This window comes from Pelodiscus sinensis, chromosome 33 (assembly GCF_049634645.1).
Source record: "Pelodiscus sinensis isolate JC-2024 chromosome 33, ASM4963464v1, whole genome shotgun sequence".
Lineage (NCBI taxonomy): Eukaryota > Metazoa > Chordata > Testudines > Trionychidae > Pelodiscus > Pelodiscus sinensis.
In genome coordinates this window covers 2,748,382-2,769,822 of record NC_134743.1, presented here as the reverse complement: position 1 = coordinate 2,769,822, position 21,441 = coordinate 2,748,382, and the positions used below count along the sequence as shown (strand labels likewise).

Here is a 21,441-nt window from a genome sequence, read left to right as displayed (position 1 = left end):
GGACCTCATCGAGGTTTGGGGGGGGCGTCCAACGTTCATGATCTCCGCACTAGGCACAGGAAAGTGGCCATCTAGGGCAGGATAGCTGCCAGCCTGGCCACCCAGGAGCAGGTTTGCATGAAAATCAAGGTGGTCCAGTGAGACCCCCCCAACCCTGAGCCCTGAGCTTAGAACATAAGAACAGCCGTACTGGGTCAGACCAAAGGGCCATCTAGCCCAGTAGCCCAGGACTTTGGTGTCCTCTAGTCCTTCTATTATAGGAACTAATGAAGAACTTTTCTTTATGCACCCTCTCCACACCACTCATGCTTTTATAGACCTCTATCATATCCCCCCTCAGTCTCCTCTTTTCTAAGCTGAAAAGTCCCATTCTCTTTAGCCTCTCTTCATATTGGACCTGTTCCAAACCCCTGATCATTTTAGTTGCCCTTTTCTGAACCCTTTCCAAGGCCAAAATATCTTTTCTGGGGTGAGGAGATCACATCTGTACACAGTACTGAAGATATGGCGTACCATAGTTTGATACTTCCCCTCCTCCTTGTTCCCCTGGCTTCCCCCTTCCAGCTCCCTCCTCCCAGGTTTCCCCCTCCCTTCTCCCACCCTCTCACTTCCCCTCTCCCACTTCCTTTTCCCAGTCTCCCCCAGTTTTGTTAAATAAAGAGAGTTTCTATTTTTGACCACGTGTCCTTTATTTTGTACATCAGGAAGGGGGGCTAGGGAGGGGTAAGTGTAAGGATGTGAGGGAGGAATGGGGTACGAGCCCCCAATGGGGAGGACTGGGGTGGCTCTGCGGGCTCCTCAGGGTAGAAACTCTCCTGCAGGCCCCCAATTGAACCCCCCCAGATGGCAGCCTGCGGCAAGTGCAGCCGGGCTGATGACCGAGTGCTGTGATGTGCCGAGCGCGGGCATTCCAAGCCAGGACTGCTTTGCTGTCTCTCATCGAGGTAGACAAGCAAGTGGGGAACCCTGAGAACTGTCTGTTGGGGGTGGGGGTCGGGTCCCTTTAAGCGCAGCCCTCGGCTAGCCTGAGACAGCAGCTCCACGCTCTAAGTCCTAACTTGATGCCCTGCCGGCACTGCTTCCGGCCAGCCTTAACTTCGGTTCAGGGTCCACTCAATGTTGACATGCTAGTTTGAATTAGCAAAATGCTAATTCAAACTAGTTTTTAGGTCTAGATGCACTAGTTCCAATTAGCTTAGTTCAAATTAACTAATTTGAATGAAGTTAGTTCGAATTAGTGCTGTAGTGTAGACATACCCTCAGAGGCAGGGCAGGCAGGGGTCTGTCTCAGCAGGGGTGTGCAGCCCGGGGGGGGGGGGTCTGTCTCTCCACAGGGCTCTGTGGAGGGCAAGCATCAGGCCAGGCTGTCTTTAGGGAGCCTGTGCCGTGCTGAAGGGGGGAGCTGGCTCTGCCCCCGAAGTCCCTGTCTGGGCAGCTCCCCCACCACCTGCCGCACGGCCCCCGCCAGCTCAGCCAGGCTGCCAGCGATGGCGCCCAGCCAGCGACCCTCCTGCCGCTGGATGTGGACGAGGGCGCGCACGTCCCCCCGCAGCTCCCGGACCACCTGGATCAGCTCCTGGAGCTGGGGAGATTCATGGCTTGGCTCCCGGCAATCCGCCCCCTGTCTGACTGCCGCCGGCACAGGGGCCTTTGTCTCCCTCGGCACAGCCACGGCCCTGTGGGCCGGCGGTGGGGCAGGAGGGCGGGAGGTGGGGGGAATAGTGGCGGGAGGTGGGGGGGCCCCAGCTGAGGGGGTGGCTGGAGGGAAGGCAGTAACTGGGAGGGGGTGGGTGGAAGGATGCGGCGTCTCCAGCATGGTTTCCTGAGGCCGGCCCGGCGTGGAGGCAGCGTCTGTGGGATGGGACACAAGGAAACCACCTGTAAAGCCCTGAGCCAGAGACACCCCCCACACAGCACCCCCAACCAACAGGGCCCAGGGAACACCTGGCTGCCAACCCCTCCCCCACTGACTATGGCCTTGTCTGCTACTGAACACGCCAAGGCAGCTCAGGGAGGGGAGTGGGATCCACTGGTTAGAACCAGGGCAAGGGGGAACTGGGAGCCAGGACTCCTGGTTCTATCCCAGCTCTGGCATGGGGGCGTAGTGGGGAGGGGAAGGAGGGGGATACGCTGACAGGACTCCTGGGTTTTTCCCCCCAACTTAGGCACTGACTCACTCGTGCCTCGGTTTACCCCCACAACGGTGGATAACGGGATTTCCCTCTGCAAAGGCCTGGGGCTTCCCAATGTGGGGTGGTGCGGAATGGATGTCACGGGGGAGAAGGACGGGCTATGGGCGCACGGGTTCCAGCCCCGCCAGTCTAGGGAGGGTGCTATCACCCTACGAGGGCCTGGCAGAATCCACCCCCCCAACACAGACCCCCAGAGACATTTCCAGGCAGGCCTGGTGTCTAGGTGCTGTCCACACGCCCCACCCAGCCCAGGGCTTTGGACCCCTGCTGGGAACAGGCCCCTGCACCTACCTGTCTGTGCAGTCTGGGTGCCTGGCAGCCTGGGTGCTGCAGGTGTCTTGGCACAACCATTAACTGCTGAGCTGGTGCACAGCACGTGGGCACCAGGGGGCATGATCTGGGACAGGGAGGCTGGGCCTGTCTGAGCGCTGTGGGTCTCGTCCTGAGGCTGAGGGGTTGTGGGGCGGGAGGGAGCGGGGCCTGTCTGGGCGCTGTGGGTGTTGTCCTGAGGCTGAGGGGTTGTGGGGAGGGAGGTAGCTGTGCCCGTCAGGGCGCTGTGGGTCTCGTCCTGAGGCTGAGGGGTTGTGGGGCGGGAGGGAGCGGGGCCTGTCTGGGCGCTGTGGGTGTTGTCCTGAGGCTGAGGGGTTGTGGGGAGGGAGGTAGCTGTGCCCATCAGGGCGCTGTGGGTCTCGTCCTGAGGCTGAGGGGTTGTGGGGCGGGAGGGAGCGGGGCCTGTCTGGGCGCTGTGGGTCTCGTCCTGAGGCTGAGGGGTTGTGGGGTGGGAGGGAGCTGGGCCCGGCCAGGCACTGTGGATCTCATCCTGAGGCTGAGGGGTTGTGGGGCCCATCTGGGCACTGTGGGTCTCATCTTGAAGCTGAGGGGTTGTGGGGCGGGAGGCAGCGAGGCCTGTCCAGGCGCTGTGGGTCTCATCCTGAGGCTGAGGGGTTGTGGGGCGGGAGGGAGTGGGGCCCGTCCCAGCGCTGTGGATCTCATCCTGAGGCTGAGGGGTTGTGGGGTGGGAGGCAGCGGGGCCCATCCAGGCACTGTGGGTCTCATCCTGAGGCTGAGGGGTTGTGAGGCGGGAGGGAGCGTGGCCCGTCCAGGCTCTGTGGGTCTCATCCTGAGGCTGAGGGGTTGTGAGGCGGGAGGGAGCGGGGCCCGTCCCGGCGCTCTGGGTCTCGTCCTGAGGCTGAGGGGTTGTGGGGCGGGAGGGAGCGGGGCCCGTCCAGGCTCTGTGGGTCTCATCCTGAGGCTGAGGGGTTGTGGGGCGGGAGGGAGCGGGGCCCGTCCCGGCGCTCTGGGTCTCGTCCTGAGGCTGAGGGATTGTGGGGCGGGAGGGAACTGATCCGGTCCAGGCACTTTGGGTCTCATCCCAAAGCTGGGCTATTGCGAGGCTGGAGGGAGCTGGGTCCATCTGGACAGTGTGGGTCTCATCCTGAGGCTGAGAGGTTGTGGGGCGGGAGGGAGCTGGGCCCATCTGGGTGCTGTGGGGCTGGCTAGGAGGCTGGGAGGTTGCATAGGAGGGGAATGTAGAGGCTGGGCCTAGCCAGGTGCTGTGGGTCTTCTCCACAGATTGGACGGCTGTGGGAATGGGGGAGCGTGGGTCTGTTTGGGCTCTGTCGGTCACTGTGAGGATTGGGAAGAGGGTTGGAGAGGCCAGGCCCACCTGGGTGTTGTGGGGGTAGCGGGAAGGGTGGGCTGTTGTGGAGGAGGGGGAGCTTTGGCCCATCTGGGGGCTGTGGGGCTGGTCAAGAGGGAAAGTAGTTATGGAGGCAGGTGTGTGGGCTGGGGCGCCTGGGTTGGTCCAGGCGCTGTGGGGCTGGCTGGGAAGGTAGGTGGTTGTGGGGGTGAGGGGAAGGGAGTGTGGGCTGGTCCAGGTGCTGTGGGGCTGGCTGGGAGGGTAGGTGGTTGTGGGGGTGAGGGGAAGGGAGCGTGGGCTGGTCCAGGTGCTGTGGGGCTGGCTGGGAGGGTAGGTGGTTGTGCGGGTGAGGGGAAGAGAGCGTGGGCTGGTCCAGGTGCTGTGGGGCTGGCTGGGAGGGAAGGTGGTTGTGGGGGTGAGGGGAAGGAACCGTGGGCTGGTCCAGGTGCTGTGGGGCTGGCTGGGAGGGAAGGTGGTTGTGGGGGTGAGGGGAAGGAACCGTGGGCTGGTCCAGGCGCTGTGGGGCTCGCTGGGAGGGAAGGTGGTTGTGAGGGTGAGGGGAAGGGAGCGTGGGCTGGTCCAGGCGCTGTGGGGCTGGCTGGGAGGGTAGGTGGTTGTGGGGCTGGTTGAGAGAGTGGTAGGGTGGGTGCCGGGGCTGGTCCAGGCCTTGTGGGGCTGGCTGGGAAGGTGGATTGGGGAAGCCACAGTCACTAGGGTGCTGTCTCCGGGCCGGTGCGGGAGGCGAGGCAGATGGGGGTCAGTCTGGGCCCCAGTGCGGGTCCTGAGGGTGGGGGTGGCAGCAGGAGCTCGGTGCCGGACAGCATCTATGTAAGGCAGGAGACAGAGAATGACACAGGCTTCCAAAATGCCCTGAGGGCAGCTGGGCCTTTCCCACCCAGCTCTGCCCCTCCACACCCCCGAGCCCAGCCCCCTGTGCCCAGCACCACCTGAGGGGGGGCAGGATAACTCACCCTCCCCGGCATGCTGCCTGGACACCAGGGTTCAACTCTGCACTGCGACCTGTAGCCACCTCACCCCCTTCAACAGCACCTCCAGGCACCAGTGTCCAGCAGCACGCCCCCCCCCCCAGCACTGTGCCCAGGACAGCGCCCCTACTCAGCCCCCTGCTCTCTGCAGCACAGGGCCCTTGGTGCCACCCCGGGGAATTGGGCTCAGAGGGGCAGTGGCAGGTGGGCACTGGCTGCAGCGCACCGGGCAGTGACACCAATACCTGGGCGTGTCTCCAGTGGTTTGGGGCGGGGCCGCCGGCTCTTCAGGACGGGGTGCGGCGCCCGCGGGGCTCCATGCCGTCCAGGACGGGGGGTATCCCTGGGGCTGCTCACCCCCACAGCAGCATCTGTCGCAGCCTGGGCTGTGGGGAGAAAGCCGCAGAGCTGGAATGCAGGTAACACTCCCCCTGCAGAACCCCTAACCCCCACCCCCTCCCCCCGAGTCGGGCAGCTCCCCCAAGGGGGGACACAGACACGAGGCCAGTGCCAGGTCCCTCCTGCTCCCCACACAGTTCAGCCAGGCCCTAGGTCGGCCCTGCCCCTGCTCAGTCTGCCCAGCCCGGCCCCACACTGCCCACCCAGCCCTGCCCCCGCTCAATGTGCCCAGCCTGGCCCCACACTGCCCACCCGGCCCTGCCCCCGCTCAATGTGCCCAGCCTGGCCCCACCCTGCCCACCCCGCCCTGTCCCAGCTCAGCGTGCCCAGACCAGAGCCACACTGTCCACCCAGCTCTGCCCCCACTCAGCATGTCCATCCTGGCCCCACCAGTGCAGAGCTAACACATCCCCCCCACCACTACACCCTGCCTCACAGCACCCAGTGCAGGGCTAACACATGCACACCACCATACCCCATCCAGTGCTAACACACCCACACCACTCAGAGCAGTGCTAGCACATCTCACCCCCCACCACCCAGCACAGCCCTAACATCCGCCCCGCCCCGCCCCACACCCCCATCCACCACACCACCCAGCACAGCGCTACCAACCAGCACACCCATCCCAAAACACCACCTCTCCGGCAGGGGGATCTGACAGAGGACAGTGGACCACACTGGTCCTCATGCACTGCGGGGCGGTGCTGGGTGAGCAGCAGAGCACTCGGAGCCTGCAGGCGTCAATGGGGCCAGGCAGGACAAGCTGCAGGATGCCAGACTGACCTGTGGGCCCAGCCGTGGGCAGCTCTGGTTCTGAGGGAGGGGGGCGCCGCGTGTTCACCTCTGGTGGGGCAGCCTCCCGCGGCCTGCTGGGCTCCAGAAACAGCGACGGCTTCCACTTGCCTGGAGCACAGAGCAGCCAGCCCAACAGGTAACACCCCCACCAGCCGGACCCCCAACTCCCTCCAACCAGCCCCACACCCCCTGCCAGGTGAAACCCCCTCATCCCCACCAGCCAGACCCCCAATTCCCCCAACCAGCCCCCCAACTCCCCGCCAGACAAATCCCCTTCATCCCCACCAGCCGGACACCCAACTCCCTCCAACCAGCCCCACACCCCCTGCCAAGTGAAACCCCCTCATCCCCACCATCCGGACACCCAACTCCCTCCAACCAGCCCCACACCCCCTGCCAAGTGAAACCCCCTCATCCCCACCATCCGGACATCCAACTCCCTCCAACCAGCCCCACACCCCCTGCCAAGTGAAACCCCCTCATCCCCACCATCCGGACACCCAACTCCCCCCAACCAGCCCCACACTCCCTGCCAGGTGAAACCCCCTTATCCCCACCAGCTGGACCCCCAACTCCCCCCAACCAGCCCCACACCCCCTGCCAGGTGAAACACCCTCATCCCCACCACCAGCCTCCCAACCGTCCACCAGACTAATCCCCCTCCCCCCACCAACCCCCCAAGCCCCTGCCACACGAATCCCCCTTGCCCCCACAACCAGCCCTCCCAACCCCCTGCCAGATGAAACCCCCTCCCCCCACCAGCCAGCCCCAAACTCCCCGCCAGATGAATCCCCCTTACACCCAACAGCCAGCCCCCCAACCCCCCCACCAGATGAATCCCCCACCCCCCTCACCAGCCAGCCCCCCAACCCCTCGCCAGATGAATCCCCCCCACCAGCTCCCCTCCCTTTCCATACCAACCCCACAGTGCAGTTTGGCCAGGCTGCCCTAAGGACCCTCCAGGGCTGGGTTGCTAAGGGACGTGGCTTGTCCTGAGCAGGCCGCGCTGGCTCTCTGCACATCCCGGCTGGGTGCAGGGCTCCCTGGGGGGTCTCTCAGGAGCTAAGAGGGGGTGGGAGGATGGGGGAGGGGTGGGATGGACTAGGGAGCAGGGGCTTTTCTGGGAAGGGTTTCCCCACAGATCACTTACCTGGTAGAACTGCCCGGGGGGATACTTGGGCTGGTGCCATTGAAGGGGGCCGGGGCCGGGGCTTCTGCATCCGGGGCTTCTGCGTGCGAGGCTGTGGGGCCATGGGCTTGCCAGAGCGCTGCCCCACATGGGCAAACTCGTCTGTGGAGGAGACCGGGGGAAATCCCAGCAACCTGAGGGGGTTGGCACAAACACGCTCCCAGCTTCCACGTTCCTGGAACACAGACCTGCTGACCAGCAGGTAGCACCCCTGCCAGCCGGAGTCCCAACCCCAGGCAGCCAGAGCAACCCTCAACCGCGCCAGCCGGACCCCAACCCCAGCCAGAGCGCCCCTCACCCACACCAGCCAAACCCCAACCCCAGCCAGAGTGCCCCTCACCCACACCAGCCGGACCCCAACCTCAGCCAGAGTGCCCCTCACCCACGCCAGCCAAACCCCAACCCCAGCCAGAGCGCCCCTCACCCGCGCCAGCCGGACCCCAACCCCAGCCAGAGTGCCCCTCACCCACGCCAGCCAAACCCCAACCCCAGCCAGAGCACCCCTCACCCGCGCCAGCCGGACCCCAACCCCAGCCAGAGCGCCCCTCACCCATGCCAGCCGAACCCCAACCCCAGCCAGAGCACCCCTCACCCACACCAGCCGGACCCCAACCCCAGCCAGAGCACCCCTCACCCGCGCCAGCCGGACCCCAACCCCAGCCAGAACGCCCCTCACCCATGCCAGCCGAACCCCAACCCCAGCCAGAGCGCCCCTCACCCGCGCCAGCCGGACCCCAACCCCAGCCAGAGTGCCCCTCACCCGCGCCAGCCGAACCCCAACCCCAGCCAGAGCGCCCCTCACCCGCGCCAGCCGGACACCAACCCCAGCCAGAGCGCCCCTCACCCGCGCCAGCCGGACCCCAACCCCAGCCAGAGCGTCCCTCACCCACGCCAGCCGAACCCCAACCTCAGCCAGAGCGCCCCTCACCCACGCCAGCCAAACCCCAACCCCAGCCAGAGCACCCCTCACCCGCGCCAGCCGGACCCCAACCCCAGCCAGAGCGTCCCTCACCCGCGCCAGCCGGACCCCAACCCCAGCCAGAGCGCCCCTCACCCCTGTCAGCCGGACCCCAACCTCAGCCAGAGCACCCCTCACCCCTGTCAGCCGGACCCCAACCCCAGCCAGAGCGCCCCTCACCCCTGTCAGCCGGACCCCAACCCCAGCCAGAGCGTCCCTCACCCGCGCCAGCCGGACCCCAACCCCAGCCAGAGCGTCCCTCACCCACACCAGCCGGACCCCAACCCCAGCCAGAGCGCCCCTCACCCACACCAGCCGGACCCCAACCTCAGCCAGAGCGCCCCTCACCCACGCCAGCCGGACCCCAACCCCAGCCAGAGCGCCCCTCACCCACACCAGCCGGACCCCAACCTCAGCCAGAGCGTCCCTCACCCACACCAGCCGGACCCCAACCCCAGCCAGAGCGTCCCTCACCCACGCCAGCCGGACCCCAACCCCAGCCAGAGCGTCCCTCACCCACGCCAGCCGAACCCCAACCCCAGCCAGAGCGCCCCTCACCCACGCCAGCCAAACCCCAACCCCAGCCAGAGCGCCCCTCACCCCTGTCAGCCGGACCCCAACCCCAGCCAGAGCACCCCTCACCCACGCCAGCCGAACCCCAACCCCAGCCAGAGCACCCCTCACCCACGCCAGCCGGACCCCAACCCCAGCCAGAGCACCCCTCACCAATGCCAGCCGGACCCCAACCCCAGCCAGAGCGCCCCTCACCCGCGCCAGCCAAACCCCAACCCCAGCCAGAGTGCCCCTCACCCGCGCCAGCCGGACCCCAACCCCAGCCAGAGCGTCCCTCACCCGCGCCAGCCGAACCCCAACCCCAGCCAGAGTGCCCCTCACCCACGCCAGCCGAACCCCAACCCCAGCCAGAGCGCCCCTCACCCACGCCAGCCAGACTCCAACCCCAGCCAGAGCGCCCCTCACCCGCGCCAGCCAGACCCCAACCCCAGCCAGAGCGCCCCTCACCCACGCCAGCCAAACCCCAACCCCAGCCAGAGCACCCCTCACCCACGCCAGCCAAACCCCAACCCCAGCCAGAGCACCCCTCACCCGCGCCAGCCGGACCCCAACCCCAGCCAGAGCACCCCTCACCCGCGCCAGCCGGACCCCAACCCCAGCCAGAACGCCCCTCACCCGCGCCAGCCAAACCCCAACCCCAGCCAGAGCACCCCTCACCCGCGCCAGCCGGACCCCAACCCCAGCCAGAGCACCCCTCACCCGCGCCAGCCGGACCCCAACCCCAGCCAGAGCGCCCCTCACCCGCGCCAGCCGGACCCCAACCCCAGCCAGAGCACCCCTCACCCGCGCCAGCCGGACCCCAACCCCAGCCAGAGCGCCCCTCACCCGCGCCAGCCAAACCCCAACCCCAGCCAGAGCGCCCCTCACCCGCGCCAGCCGAACCCCAACCCCAGCCAGAGCGCCCCTCACCCACGCCAGCCAAACCCCAACCCCAGCCAGAGCGCCCCTCACCCGCGCCAGCCAAACCCCAACCCCAGCCAGAGCGCCCCTCACCCGCGCCAGCCGAACCCCAACCCCAGCCAGAGCGCCCCTCACCCGCGCCAGCCGGACCCCAACCCCAGCCAGAGCGTCCCTCACCCACGCCAGCCGGACCCCAACCCCAGCCAGAGCGCCCCTCACCCACGCCAGCCGGACCCCAACCCCAGCCAGAGCGTCCCTCACCCACGCCAGCCAAACCCCAACCTCAGCCAGAGCGCCCCTCACCCACGCCAGCCGAACCCCAACCCCAGCCAGAGTGCCCCTCACCCGCGCCAGCCAAACCCCAACCCCAGCCAGAGCGCCCCTCACCCGCGCCAGCCGAACCCCAACCCCAGCCAGAGCGCCCCTCACCCGCGCCAGCCGGACCCCAACCCCAGCCAGAGCGTCCCTCACCCACGCCAGCCGGACCCCAACCCCAGCCAGAGCGTCCCTCACCCACGCCAGCCAAACCCCAACCTCAGCCAGAGCGTCCCTCACCCACGCCAGCCGAACCCCAACCCCAGCCAGAGTGCCCCTCACCCGCGCCAGCCAAACCCCAACCCCAGCCAGAGCGCCCCTCACCCACGCCAGCCGGACCCCAACCCCAGCCAGAGCGCCCCTCACCCACGCCAGCCGGACCCCAACCCCAGCCAGAGCGCCCCTCACCCACGCCAGCCGGACCCCAACCCCAGCCAGTGCCCCTCACCCACGCCAGCCGGACCCCAACCCCAGCCAGAGCGCCCCTCACCCACGCCAGCCGGACCCCAACCCCAGCCAGAGCGCCCCTCACCCGCGCCAGCCGGACCCCAACCTCAGCCAGAGCGCCCCTCACCCACACCAGCCGGACCCCAACCCCAGCCAGAGCGCCCCTCACCCACGCCAGCCGGACCCCAACCCCAGCCAGAGCACCCCTCACCCACGCCAACCGAACCCCAACCCCAGCCAGAGCGCCCCTCACCCACGCCAGCCGGACCCCAACCCCAGCCAGAGCGCCCCTCACCCACGCCAGCCGGACCCCAACCTCAGCCAGAGCGCCCCTCACCCATGCCAGCCGGACCCCAACCCCAGCCAGAGCGTCCCTCACCCACGCCAGCCGGACCCCAACCCCAGCCAGAGCGTCCCTCACCCATGCCAGCCGGACCCCAACCCCAGCCAGAGCGTCCCTCACCCACGCCAACCGAACCCCAACCCCAGCCAGAGCGTCCCTCACCCACGCCAACCGAACCCCAACCCCAGCCAGAGCACCCCTCACCCACGCCAACCGAACCCCAACCCCAGCCAGAGCGTCCCTCACCCACGCCAACCGAACCCCAACCCCAGCCAGAGCGCCCCTCACCCAGGCCAGCCGAACCCCAACCCCAGCCAGAGCACCCCTCACCAATGCCAGCCGAACCCCAACCCCAGCCAGAGCGCCCCTCACCCGCAACAGCCGGACCCCAACCCCAGCCAGAGCACCCCTCACCAATGCCAGCCGAACCCCAACCCCAGCCAGTGCCCCTCACCCACGCCAGCCGAACCCCAACCCCAGCCAGAGCACCCCTCACCTGCACCAGCCGAACCCCAACCCCAGCCAGAGCACCCCTCACCCGCACCAGCCGGACCCCAACCCCAGCCAGAGCGCCCCTCACCCACGCCAGCCAGACCCCAACCCCATCCAGAGCGCCCCTCACCCAGGCCAGCCGGACCCCAACCCCAGCCAGAGCACCCCTCACCTGCACCAGCCGAACCCCAACCCCAGCCAGAGCACCCCTCACCCGCACCAGCCGGACCCCAACCCCAGCCAGAGCGCCCCTCACCCACGCCAGCCGAACCCCAACCCCAGCCAGAGCACCCCTCACCCGCACCAGCCGGACCCCAACCCCAGCCAGAGCGCCCCTCACCCACGCCAGCCAGACCCCAACCCCATCCAGAGCGCCCCTCACCCACGCCAGCCGGACCCCAACCCCAGCCAGAGCGCCCCTCACCCGCGCCAGCCGGACCCCAACCTCTGCCAGAGCGCCCCTCACCCACACCAGCCGGACCCCAACCCCAGCCAGAGCACCCCTCACCCACGCCAACCGAACCCCAACCCCAGCCAGAGCGCCCCTCACCCACGCCAGCCGGACCCCAACCCCAGCCAGAGCGCCCCTCACCCACGCCAGCCGGACCCCAACCTCAGCCAGAGCGCCCCTCACCCATGCCAGCCGGACCCCAACCCCAGCCAGAGCGTCCCTCACCCACGCCAGCCGGACCCCAACCCCAGCCAGAGCGTCCCTCACCCATGCCAGCCGGACCCCAACCCCAGCCAGAGCGTCCCTCACCCACGCCAACCGAACCCCAACCCCAGCCAGAGCGTCCCTCACCCACGCCAACCGAACCCCAACCCCAGCCAGAGCACCCCTCACCCACGCCAACCGAACCCCAACCCCAGCCAGAGCGTCCCTCACCCACGCCAACCGAACCCCAACCCCAGCCAGAGCGCCCCTCACCCAGGCCAGCCGAACCCCAACCCCAGCCAGAGCACCCCTCACCCACGCCAACCGAACCCCAACCCCAGCCAGAGCGTCCCTCACCCACGCCAACCGAACCCCAACCCCAGCCAGAGCACCCCTCACCCACGCCAACCGAACCCCAACCCCAGCCAGAGCGTCCCTCACCCACGCCAACCGAACCCCAACCCCAGCCAGAGCGCCCCTCACCCAGGCCAGCCGAACCCCAACCCCAGCCAGAGCACCCCTCACCAATGCCAGCCGAACCCCAACCCCAGCCAGAGCGCCCCTCACCCGCAACAGCCGGACCCCAACCCCAGCCAGAGCACCCCTCACCAATGCCAGCCGAACCCCAACCCCAGCCAGTGCCCCTCACCCACGCCAGCCGAACCCCAACCCCAGCCAGAGCACCCCTCACCTGCACCAGCCGAACCCCAACCCCAGCCAGAGCACCCCTCACCCGCACCAGCCGGACCCCAACCCCAGCCAGAGCGCCCCTCACCCACGCCAGCCAGACCCCAACCCCATCCAGAGCGCCCCTCACCCAGGCCAGCCGGACCCCAACCCCAGCCACTGCCCCTCACCCACGCCAGCCGAACCCCAACCCCAGCCAGAGCACCCCTCACCCGCGCCAGCCGGACCCCAATCCCAGCCAGAGCGTCCCTCACCCGCGCCAGCCGGACCCCAACCCCAGCCAGAGCACCCCTCACCAATGCCAGCCGAACCCCAACCCCAGCCAGTGCCCCTCACCCACGCCAGCCGAACCCCAACCCCAGCCAGAGCACCCCTCTCCCGCGCCAGCCGGACCCCAACCCCAGCCAGAGCACCCCTCACCAATGCCAGCCGAACCCCAACCCCAGCCAGTGCCCCTCACCCATGCCAGCCGAACCCCAACCCCAGCCAGAGCACCCCTCACCCGCGCCAGCCGGACCCCAACCCCAGCCAGAGCACCCCTCACCCACGCCAGCCGGACCCCAACCCCAGCCAGAGCGCCCCTCACCCGCGCCAGCCGGACCCCAACCCCAGCCAGAGCACCCCTCACCAATGCCAGCCGAACCCCAACCCCAGCCAGAGCACCCCTCTCCCGCGCCAGCCGGACCCCAACCCCAGCCAGAGCACCCCTCACCAATGCCAGCCGAACCCCAACCCCAGCCAGTGCCCCTCACCCATGCCAGCCGAACCCCAACCCCAGCCAGAGCACCCCTCACCCGCGCCAGCCGGACCCCAACCCCAGCCAGAGCACCCCTCACCCACGCCAGCCGGACCCCAACCCCAGCCAGAGTGCCCCTCACCCCTGTCAGCCGGACCCCAACCCCAGCCAGTGCCCCTCACCCACGCCAGCCGAACCCCAACCCCAGCCAGAGCACCCCTCACCCGCGCCAGCCGGACCCCAACCCCAGCCAGAGCGCCCCTCACCCCTGTCAGCCGGACCCCAACCCCAGCCAGAGCGCCCCTCACCCACGCCAGCCAAACCCCAACCCCAGCCAGAGCGCCCCTCACCCCTGTCAGCCGGACCCCAACCCCAGCCAGAGCACCCCTCACCCGCGCCAGCCGGACCCCAACCCCAGCCAGAGCGCCCCTCACCCCTGTCAGCCGGACCCCAACCCCAGCCAGAGCGCCCCTCACCCACGCCAGCCAAACCCCAACCCCAGCCAGAGCGCCCCTCACCCCTGTCAGCCGGACCCCAACCCCAGCCAGAGCGCCTCTCACCCGCGCCAGCCGGACCCCAACCCCAGCCAGCCAGAGCGCCCCTAGCCGCTGTAGTCCAGGGAGGGGAAGGGAATAGTGGCAGATCTCGGCACCTCCCAGGTACAACTGGGGAAGGTTAAAAGAATCGGCTGAGCGGGAGCAGATGGGACCCAGTTACCCAGCAGGGCTAATTCTGAGTTGCAGGCCATGAAGCGAACCCTCTGGCTCAGCGTGGCAGGTGCAGGGATCTGGCAGTGGAAGCAGCCGAGCAGCGGAGAGGTGGAACGTGGGTGCTGGCTGGGGAGAGGCCAGTGCAGGGAAGAGAGACCCACGCCCCGCAGTTACCTGTGCACACCACGCCAGCGTCCTCCGCGTGCTGGCAGTCGTGCACGCCCCAGGGCGCCGCGGGACACCGGCTCAGCGCCGACTCGTTGCCCTGGCACCGCACGTTGTCCAGCCAGATGGGGCCACTGCCCTCACCAAAGAAGGCCCCGCCAGGAGCCGAGAGGGGGTCCCCGCAGCCGAGCTCCCGGCACACCACAGCCGCGCCGGGCAGCGCCCACATGTCGTCACACACCGTGCCCCAGCGGTCCTGGTGGAAAACCTCCAGCCGCCCGGAGCAGGGACCTGCCCCGCCCACCAGCCGCAGCACAGCACCCCCTGCAAAGAGAGCAGAGATCAGTCCCACCCCCCCAGCGAGACAGCAGAGATCATCCTCCTACCCCCCAGCGAGCAGAGACCCCCCCCAGCAAGACAGCAGACACCATCCCCCTACCCTCCCAGTGAGACAGCACAGATCAGCCCCTTCCCCCCCGCCCCCCCCCCCCCCCACAGCAAGACAGCAGAAATCATCCCAGTCCACACACGGGGAGTCAGCAGAAACCACTCCACAACCCCAAGAAGAGAGCAACACACACACACACACACACACACCCAGGAGAGAGCAGAGATATTGGGGTAGCTTGTCTGCAAATTAGGTAGGTAGCTCTGGGGTGGGGGAAAGTAGCTCAGAGTGGGGGGAAGTAGCCTGAGGTGGGGGGGGTAACTCGGGGGGGAAGTAGCTCGGGGTGGGGGAAGGTAGCTCGTAGTGGGAGGAAGTAGCTCGGGGGGAGGTAACATGGGGTGGGGGAAGGTAACTTTGAGGTGGGTGGAGGTAGCTCTGGGGTGACGGGAGGTAGCTCGAGGGTGGGGGAAGATAACTTTGAGGTGGGTGGAGGTAGCTCTGAGGCAATGTGGGGGTGTAGGGAGCTCTGGGGGGGATTAGCTCAGGGAGGGAGGGAGTTTGGTTGGGAGTAGCTGGGGGTAGGTAGTTCGGGGGGAATAGCTCAGGGAGGAAGGTTGTTCGGGGGGAGTAGCTCGGGAGTAGGTAGCTCAGGGGGAAATAGCTCTGTGAGGGAGAGAGTCCAGGGTGAGGAGTAGCTGTGGGAAGTGGGTAGTTCTGGGGGGGGAACAGCTCCGGGAGGGGAGAGTTCGGGGTGGGGAGTTGCTGGGGAGGTAGGTATCTCTGGGGGAGAATATCTGAGGAAGGGGAAAGCTCAGGGTGGGAGTAGCTGTGGAGGTAGCTGAGGGGTAGGTATCTCTGTGGGGAATAGCTGAGGGAGGGGGAAGTTTGGGGTGGGGGCAGCGGGGGTAGATATCTCTGTGGGGAATAGTTGAGGGAGGGGGATGTTCAGGGTTGGGGCAGCTGGGGAGTAGGTATCTCTGGGGGGGAATAACTGAGGAAGGGGAAAGTTGGGGGAAGCTGAGGGTAGGTATTTCTGTGGGGGAATAGTTGAGGTAGGGGATGTTCAGGGTTGGGGCAGCTGGAGGTAGGTATCTGCGGGGGAATAGCTGAGGGAGGGGAAGTTCAGGGTGGGGATAGCTGGGGGGTAGGTATCTCTGGGAGGGAATAGCTAAGGGAGGAGGAAGTTCGGGTGGGGGTTGCTGGGGGGTAGGTATCTCTGGGAGGGAATAGCTGAGGGAGGAGGAAGTTCGAGGTGGGGGTAGCTGGGGGGTAGGTATCTCTGGGAGGGAATAGCTGAGGGAGGAGTAAGTTCCAGGTGGGGGTAGCTGAGGGGTAGGTATCTCCGGGGGGGAATAGCTGAGGGAGGAGGAAGTTCGGGGTGGGGGTAGCTGGGGGGTAGGTATCTCTGGGAGGGAATAGCTGGGGGGGAAGTTCGGGGTGGGGGTAGCTAAGGGGTAGGTATCTCCGGGGAGGAATAGCTGAGGGAGGAGGAAGTTCGGGGTGGGGTTAGCTGAGGGGTAGGTATCTCCGGGGGGGAATAGCTGAGGGAAGAGGAAGTTCGAGTGGGGGTAGCTGGGGGGTAGGTATCTCTGGGAGGGAATAGCTGAGGGATGAGGAAGTTCAGGGTGGGGGTAGCTGAGGGGTAGGTATCTCCGGGGGGGAATAGCTGAGGGGGGGGAAGTTCGGGTGGGGATAGCTGGGGGGTAGGTATCTCTGGGAGGGAATAGCTGAGGGGGGAGAAGTTCGGGTGGGGATAGCTGGGGGGTAGGTATCTCTGGGAGGGAATAGCTGAGGGAGGAGGAAGTTCGAGTGGGGGTAGCTGGGGGGTAGGTATCTCCGGGGGGGAATAGCTGAGGGGGGGGAAGTTCGGGTGGGGGTAGCTGAGGGGTAGGTATGGGGAAGAGATGGGATCCACCTAACGAAGAGAGGAAGGAGCATCTTCGCGGGCAGGCTTGCAAACCTAGTGGGGAGGGCTTTAAACTAGGTTCGTCGGGGGACGGTGACCAAAACCCTGAGGGGAGTGGGAAAGTCGGATACCGGGAAGAAATGCATAGAGCAAGGCGCAAGAAAGGAGGTCCCCAGTTTCGAATGGAGAAGATAGTGCAATCAACTGGTTACCTGAAGTGTTTGTACACTAATGCGAGAAGCCTAGGCAACAAACAGGAAGAACTGGAGACCCTGGGCCAGACCAAGAAATATGATTTAATTGGGATAACAGAGACTTGGTGGGATGACTCGCATGACTGGAGCGCTGTCATGGAAGGGTATAGATTGTTCAGGAAGAATAGGCAGGAGAGAAAAGGAGGAGGAGTTGCACTATATGTAAGAGAGGACTATGATTGCTCTGAACTCCAGTATAAAGAGGGAGAAAAACTTGTTGAAAGTCTATGGGTCAGGTTTAAAGGAGCAAACAGCAGTGATGTTGTGGTTGGTGTCTGCTACAGGCCACCGAACCAGGTGGATGAGGTAGATGAGGTTTTCTTTGGACAACTGAGCAAAGCTTCCAGATCGCAGGCCCTGGTTCTCGTGGGGGACTTTAATCACCCTGACATCTGTTGGGAAACCAATACGGCAGTACACAGGCAATCCAGGAAGTTTTTGGAGAATGTTGGGGATAACTTCTTGGTACAAGTGCTGAAGGATCCACCCAGGGGCCGGGCACAGCTTGACCTTCTCCTCACAAACAGGGAGGAACTAATAGGGGACGTAGAGGTGGGTGACAACCTGGGAAGCAGTGATCATGAGATGGTAGATTTCAGGATCCTGACCAAAGGAAGGAAAGAGAGTAGTAAAATACACACCTTGGACTTCAAAAAAGCAGATTTTGACTCCCTCAGAGATCTGATGGAAAGAATCCCCTGGGATGTTAACATGAAGGGGAAAGGAGTCCAGGACAGCTGGCAGTATTTTAAAGAAGCCTTATTGAAGGCACAGAAAGAAACCATCCCGACGCATAGCAAGAGAGGCAAACCTGGTAGGAGACCAGATTGGCTTACAGGGGAAATCCTTGGTGAACTTAAGCACAAAAAGGAAGCTTACAGAAAGTGGAAACTTGGACAAATGACCAGCGAGGGGTTTAAATGTATAGTTCGAGAATGCCGGGGGGCTATCAGGAATGCGAAAGCGCAAATGGAGTTGCGACTGGCTAAGGATGTGAAGGATAACAAGAAAGGTTTCTACAGGCATGTCAACAAGAAGAAGGTGATCAGAGAGGGTGTGCAGTCCCTAATGGATGAAGGAGGTAACCTAGTGACAGAGGATGTGGGGAAAGCTGAAGTACTCAATGCTTTCTTTGCCTCTGTATTCACGGACAAGGTCGGCTCCTGGACTTCTGTGCTAAGTGACGCAAGACGAGAAGAAGATGGACAGCCCTTGGTGGGTAAAGAACAGGTTAGGAACTATTTAGAAAAGCTAAACGTACACAAATCCATGGGTCCAGACTTAATGCACCCGAGGGTACTGAGGGAGTTGGCAAATGTCATTGAGGAGCCTTTGGCCATTATCTTTGAAAAGTCGTGGAGATCGGGCGAAATCCCGGATGATTGGAAAAAGGCAAATGTAGTGCCCATCTTCAAAAAAGGGAAGAAGGACGATCCAGGGAACTATAGGCCGGTCAGTCTTACCTCGGTTCCTGGAAAAATCATGGAAAGGATCCTAAAGGAATCCATTTTGAGACACTTGGATGAGAGGAAAGTGATCAGGAATAGTCAGCATGGATTCACAAAGGGCAAGTCGTGCTTGACCAATCTGATTAGCTTCTATGATGAGGTAACTGGCTCGGTGGACATGGGAAAGTCAGTGGATGTGATATACCTTGACTTTAGCAAGGCTTTTGATACGGTCTCCCACGCTATCCTTGCCAGCAAGTTAAGGGAATGTGGATTGGATAAATGGACGGTAAGATGGATAGAAAGATGGCTAGAAGGCCGGGCCCAGCGGGTAGTGATCAACGGTTCGATGTCAGGATGGCGGTCGGTTTCTAGTGGAGTGCCCCAAGGTTCGGTTCTAGGACCAGTTTTGATCAATATCTTTATTAATGACCTGGATGAGGGGATGGATTGCACCCTCAGCAAGTTTGCGGATGACACTAAGCTGGGGGGAGAGGTAGATACGCTTAAGGGCAGAGATAGGGTCCAGAGTGACTTAGACAAATTGGAGGATTGGGCCACTAGAAATCTCATGAGATTCAACAAAGACAAGTGTAGAGTCCGGCACTTGGGACGGAAGAATCCCAAGCATAGTTACAGGCTGGGGACCAACCAGTTAAGTAGTAGTTCTGCAGAAAAGGACCTGGGGGTTACAGTGGATGAGAAGCTAGATATGAGTCAACAGTGTGCCCTTGTAGCCAAGAAGGCTAATGGCATATTAGGATGCATTAAGAGGAGCATTGCCAGCAGATCCAGAGATGTCATTATTCCCCTTTATTCGGCTTTGGTGAGGCCACATCTGGAGTATTGTGTCCAGTTCTGGGCCCCCCACTACAAAAAGGATGCGGAAGCATTGGAGAGGGTCCAGCGGAGGGCAACCAAAATGATTAGGGGTCTGGAGCATATGACCTACGAGGAGAGGCTGAGGGACTTGGGTCTGTTTAGTCTGCAGAAGCGAAGAGTGAGGGGGGACTTGATAGCAGCCTTCAACTTCCTGAAGGGAGGTTCCAAAGAGGATGGAGAGAGGCTGTTCTCATAGTGACAGATGGCAGAACAAGGAGCAATGGTCTCAAGTTGTGGTGGGAGAGGTCCAGATTGGATATTAGGAAATACTTTTTTACTAGGAGGGTAGTGAAGCATTGGAATGGGTTACCTAGGGAAGTAGTGGAGTCTCCATCCCTAGAGGTGTTTAAGTCTCGGCTTGACAAAGCCCTGGCTGGGTTGATTTAGATGGGATTGGTCCTGCCTAGAGCGGGGGGCTGGACTTGATGACCTTCTGAGGTCTCTTCCAGTTCTATGATTCTATGATAAGGGGATGGTTGGATGAAATAACATGATCTTGGTAACTAATTGACCATTCATTATCAGTTGGAAATAGGTCAATGGAGGGATGATAGGAGTTGCTATAGGGAACTTTCTGGGTGTCTGGCTGGTGAGTCTTGCCCACATGCTCAGGGTTTAGCTAATTGCCATATTTGGGGTCAGGAAGGAATTTTCCTCCAGGGTAGATTGGCAGAGGCCCTGGAGGTTTTTCGCCTTCCTCTGTAGCATTGGGCACAGATCACAGCTGAAGGACTCTCTGCATGTTGGGGCCTTCAAAGTATTTGAAGGCTTCCATATCTGAGACATAGGTGAGAGGATTATTCTAAGAGGGGTGGGCGAGATTCTGTGGCCTGCACTGTGCAGGGGGTCAGACTAGATGATCATAATGGTCCCTTCTGACCTTAAAGTCTATGAGAAATCTATGAGAACTATAGGGGGGAAATAGCTGAGGGGGGGGAAGTTCAGGGTGGGGGTAGCTGAGGGGTAGGTATCTCCGGGAGGGAATAGCTGAGGGGGGGGGGGAAGTTCGAGTGGGGGTAGCTGAGGGGTAGGTATCTCTGGGAGGGAATAGCGGAGGGAGGAGGAAGTTCCAGGTGGGGATAGCTGGGGGGTAGGTATCTCTGGGAGGGAATAGCTGAGGGAGGAGGAAGTTCAGGGTGGGGGTAGCTGAGGGGTAGGTATCTCCGGGGGGCAATAGCTAAGGGGGGGGAAGTTCGGGTGGGGATAGCTGGGGGGTAGGTATCTCTGGGAGGGAATAGCGGAGGGAGGAGGAAGTTCCAGGTAGGGGTAGCTGGGGGGTAGGTATGTCTGGGAGGGAATAGCTGAGGGATGAGGAAGTTCGGGTGGGGATAGCTGGGGGGTAGGTATCTCTGGGAGGGAATAGCTGAGGGAGGAGGAAGTTCAGGGTGGGGGTAGCTGAGGGGTAGGTATCTCTGGGAGGGAATAGCTGAGGGAGGAGGAAGTTCGGGTGGGGATTGCTGGGGGGTAGGTATCTCTGGGAGGGAATAGCTGAGGGAGGAGGAAGTTCAGGGTGGGGGTAGCTGAGGGGTAGGTATCTCCGGGGGGGAATAGCTAAGGGGGGGGAAGTTCGGGTGGGGGTAGCTGGGGGGTAGGTATCTCTGGGAGGGAATAGCTGAGGGAGGAGGAAGTTCGAATGGGGGTATCTGAGGGGTAGGTATCTCTGGGAGGGAATAGCTGAGGGAGGAGGAAGTTCCAGGTGGGGGTAGCTGGGGGGTAGGTATCTCTGGGAGGGAATAGCTGAGGGGGGGAAGTTCCAGGTGGGGGTAGCTGAGGGGTAGGTATCTCTGGGAGGGAATAGCTGAGGGGGGGGGAAGTTCCAGGTGAGGGTAGCTGAGGGGTAGGTATCTCTGGGAGGGAATAGCTGAGGGAGGAGGAAGTTCGAGTGGGGGTAGCTGGGGGGTAGGTATCTCCGGGGGGGAATAGCTGAGGGAGGAGGAAGTTCGAGTGGGGGTAGCTGGGGGGTAGGTATCTCCGGGGGGGAATAGCTGAGGGAGGAGGAAGTTCGAGTGGGGGTAGCTGGGGGGTAGGTATCTCCGGGGGGGAATAGCTGAGGGAGGAGGAAGTTCGAGTGGGGGTAGCTGGGGGGTAGGTATCTCCGGGGGGGAATAGCTGAGGGAGGAGGAAGTTCGAGTGGGGATAGCTGGGGGGTAGGTATCTCCCGGGGGGGAATAGCTGAGGGAGGAGGAAGTTCGAGTGGGGGTAGCTGGGGGGTAGGTATCTCCGGGGGGGAATAGCTGAGGGAGGAGGAAGTTCGAGTGGGGGTAGCTGGGGGGTAGGTATCTCCGGGGGGGAATAGCTGAGGGAGGAGGAAGTTCGAGTGGGGATAGCTGGGGGGTAGGTATCTCCCGGGGGGGGAATAGCTGAGGGAGGAGGAAGTTC

The 21,441-nt window shown here is 63.8% G+C and overlaps 1 protein-coding gene across 4 annotated transcripts in view; it reads right to left on the bottom strand.

Moving 5' to 3' along the window:
• Nucleotides 1–682: 682 nt before the first annotated feature.
• SSC5D (scavenger receptor cysteine rich family member with 5 domains) overlaps nucleotides 683–21,441 on the bottom strand; it is a 37,875-nt gene continuing 17,116 nt past the window's right edge. For 2 of the 4 annotated variants that reach the window (XM_075914362.1, XM_075914363.1), the window contains 6 exons: nucleotides 14,194–14,508; nucleotides 7,165–7,305; nucleotides 6,003–6,122; nucleotides 5,063–5,203; nucleotides 2,484–4,655; nucleotides 683–1,851 (listed from right to left, as the gene is read on the bottom strand). In XM_075914362.1, the coding sequence (XP_075770477.1) occupies nucleotides 1,355–1,851; nucleotides 2,484–4,655; nucleotides 5,063–5,203; nucleotides 6,003–6,122; nucleotides 7,165–7,305; nucleotides 14,194–14,508 (3,386 nt within the window). In that variant the 3' untranslated portion in view covers nucleotides 683–1,354. Of the gene's footprint in view, nucleotides 1,852–2,483; nucleotides 4,656–5,062; nucleotides 5,204–6,002; nucleotides 6,123–7,164; nucleotides 7,338–14,193; nucleotides 14,509–21,441 lie in introns of those variants that run through there. The other 2 variants (XM_075914364.1, XR_012898608.1) reach the window with 2 other exon arrangements.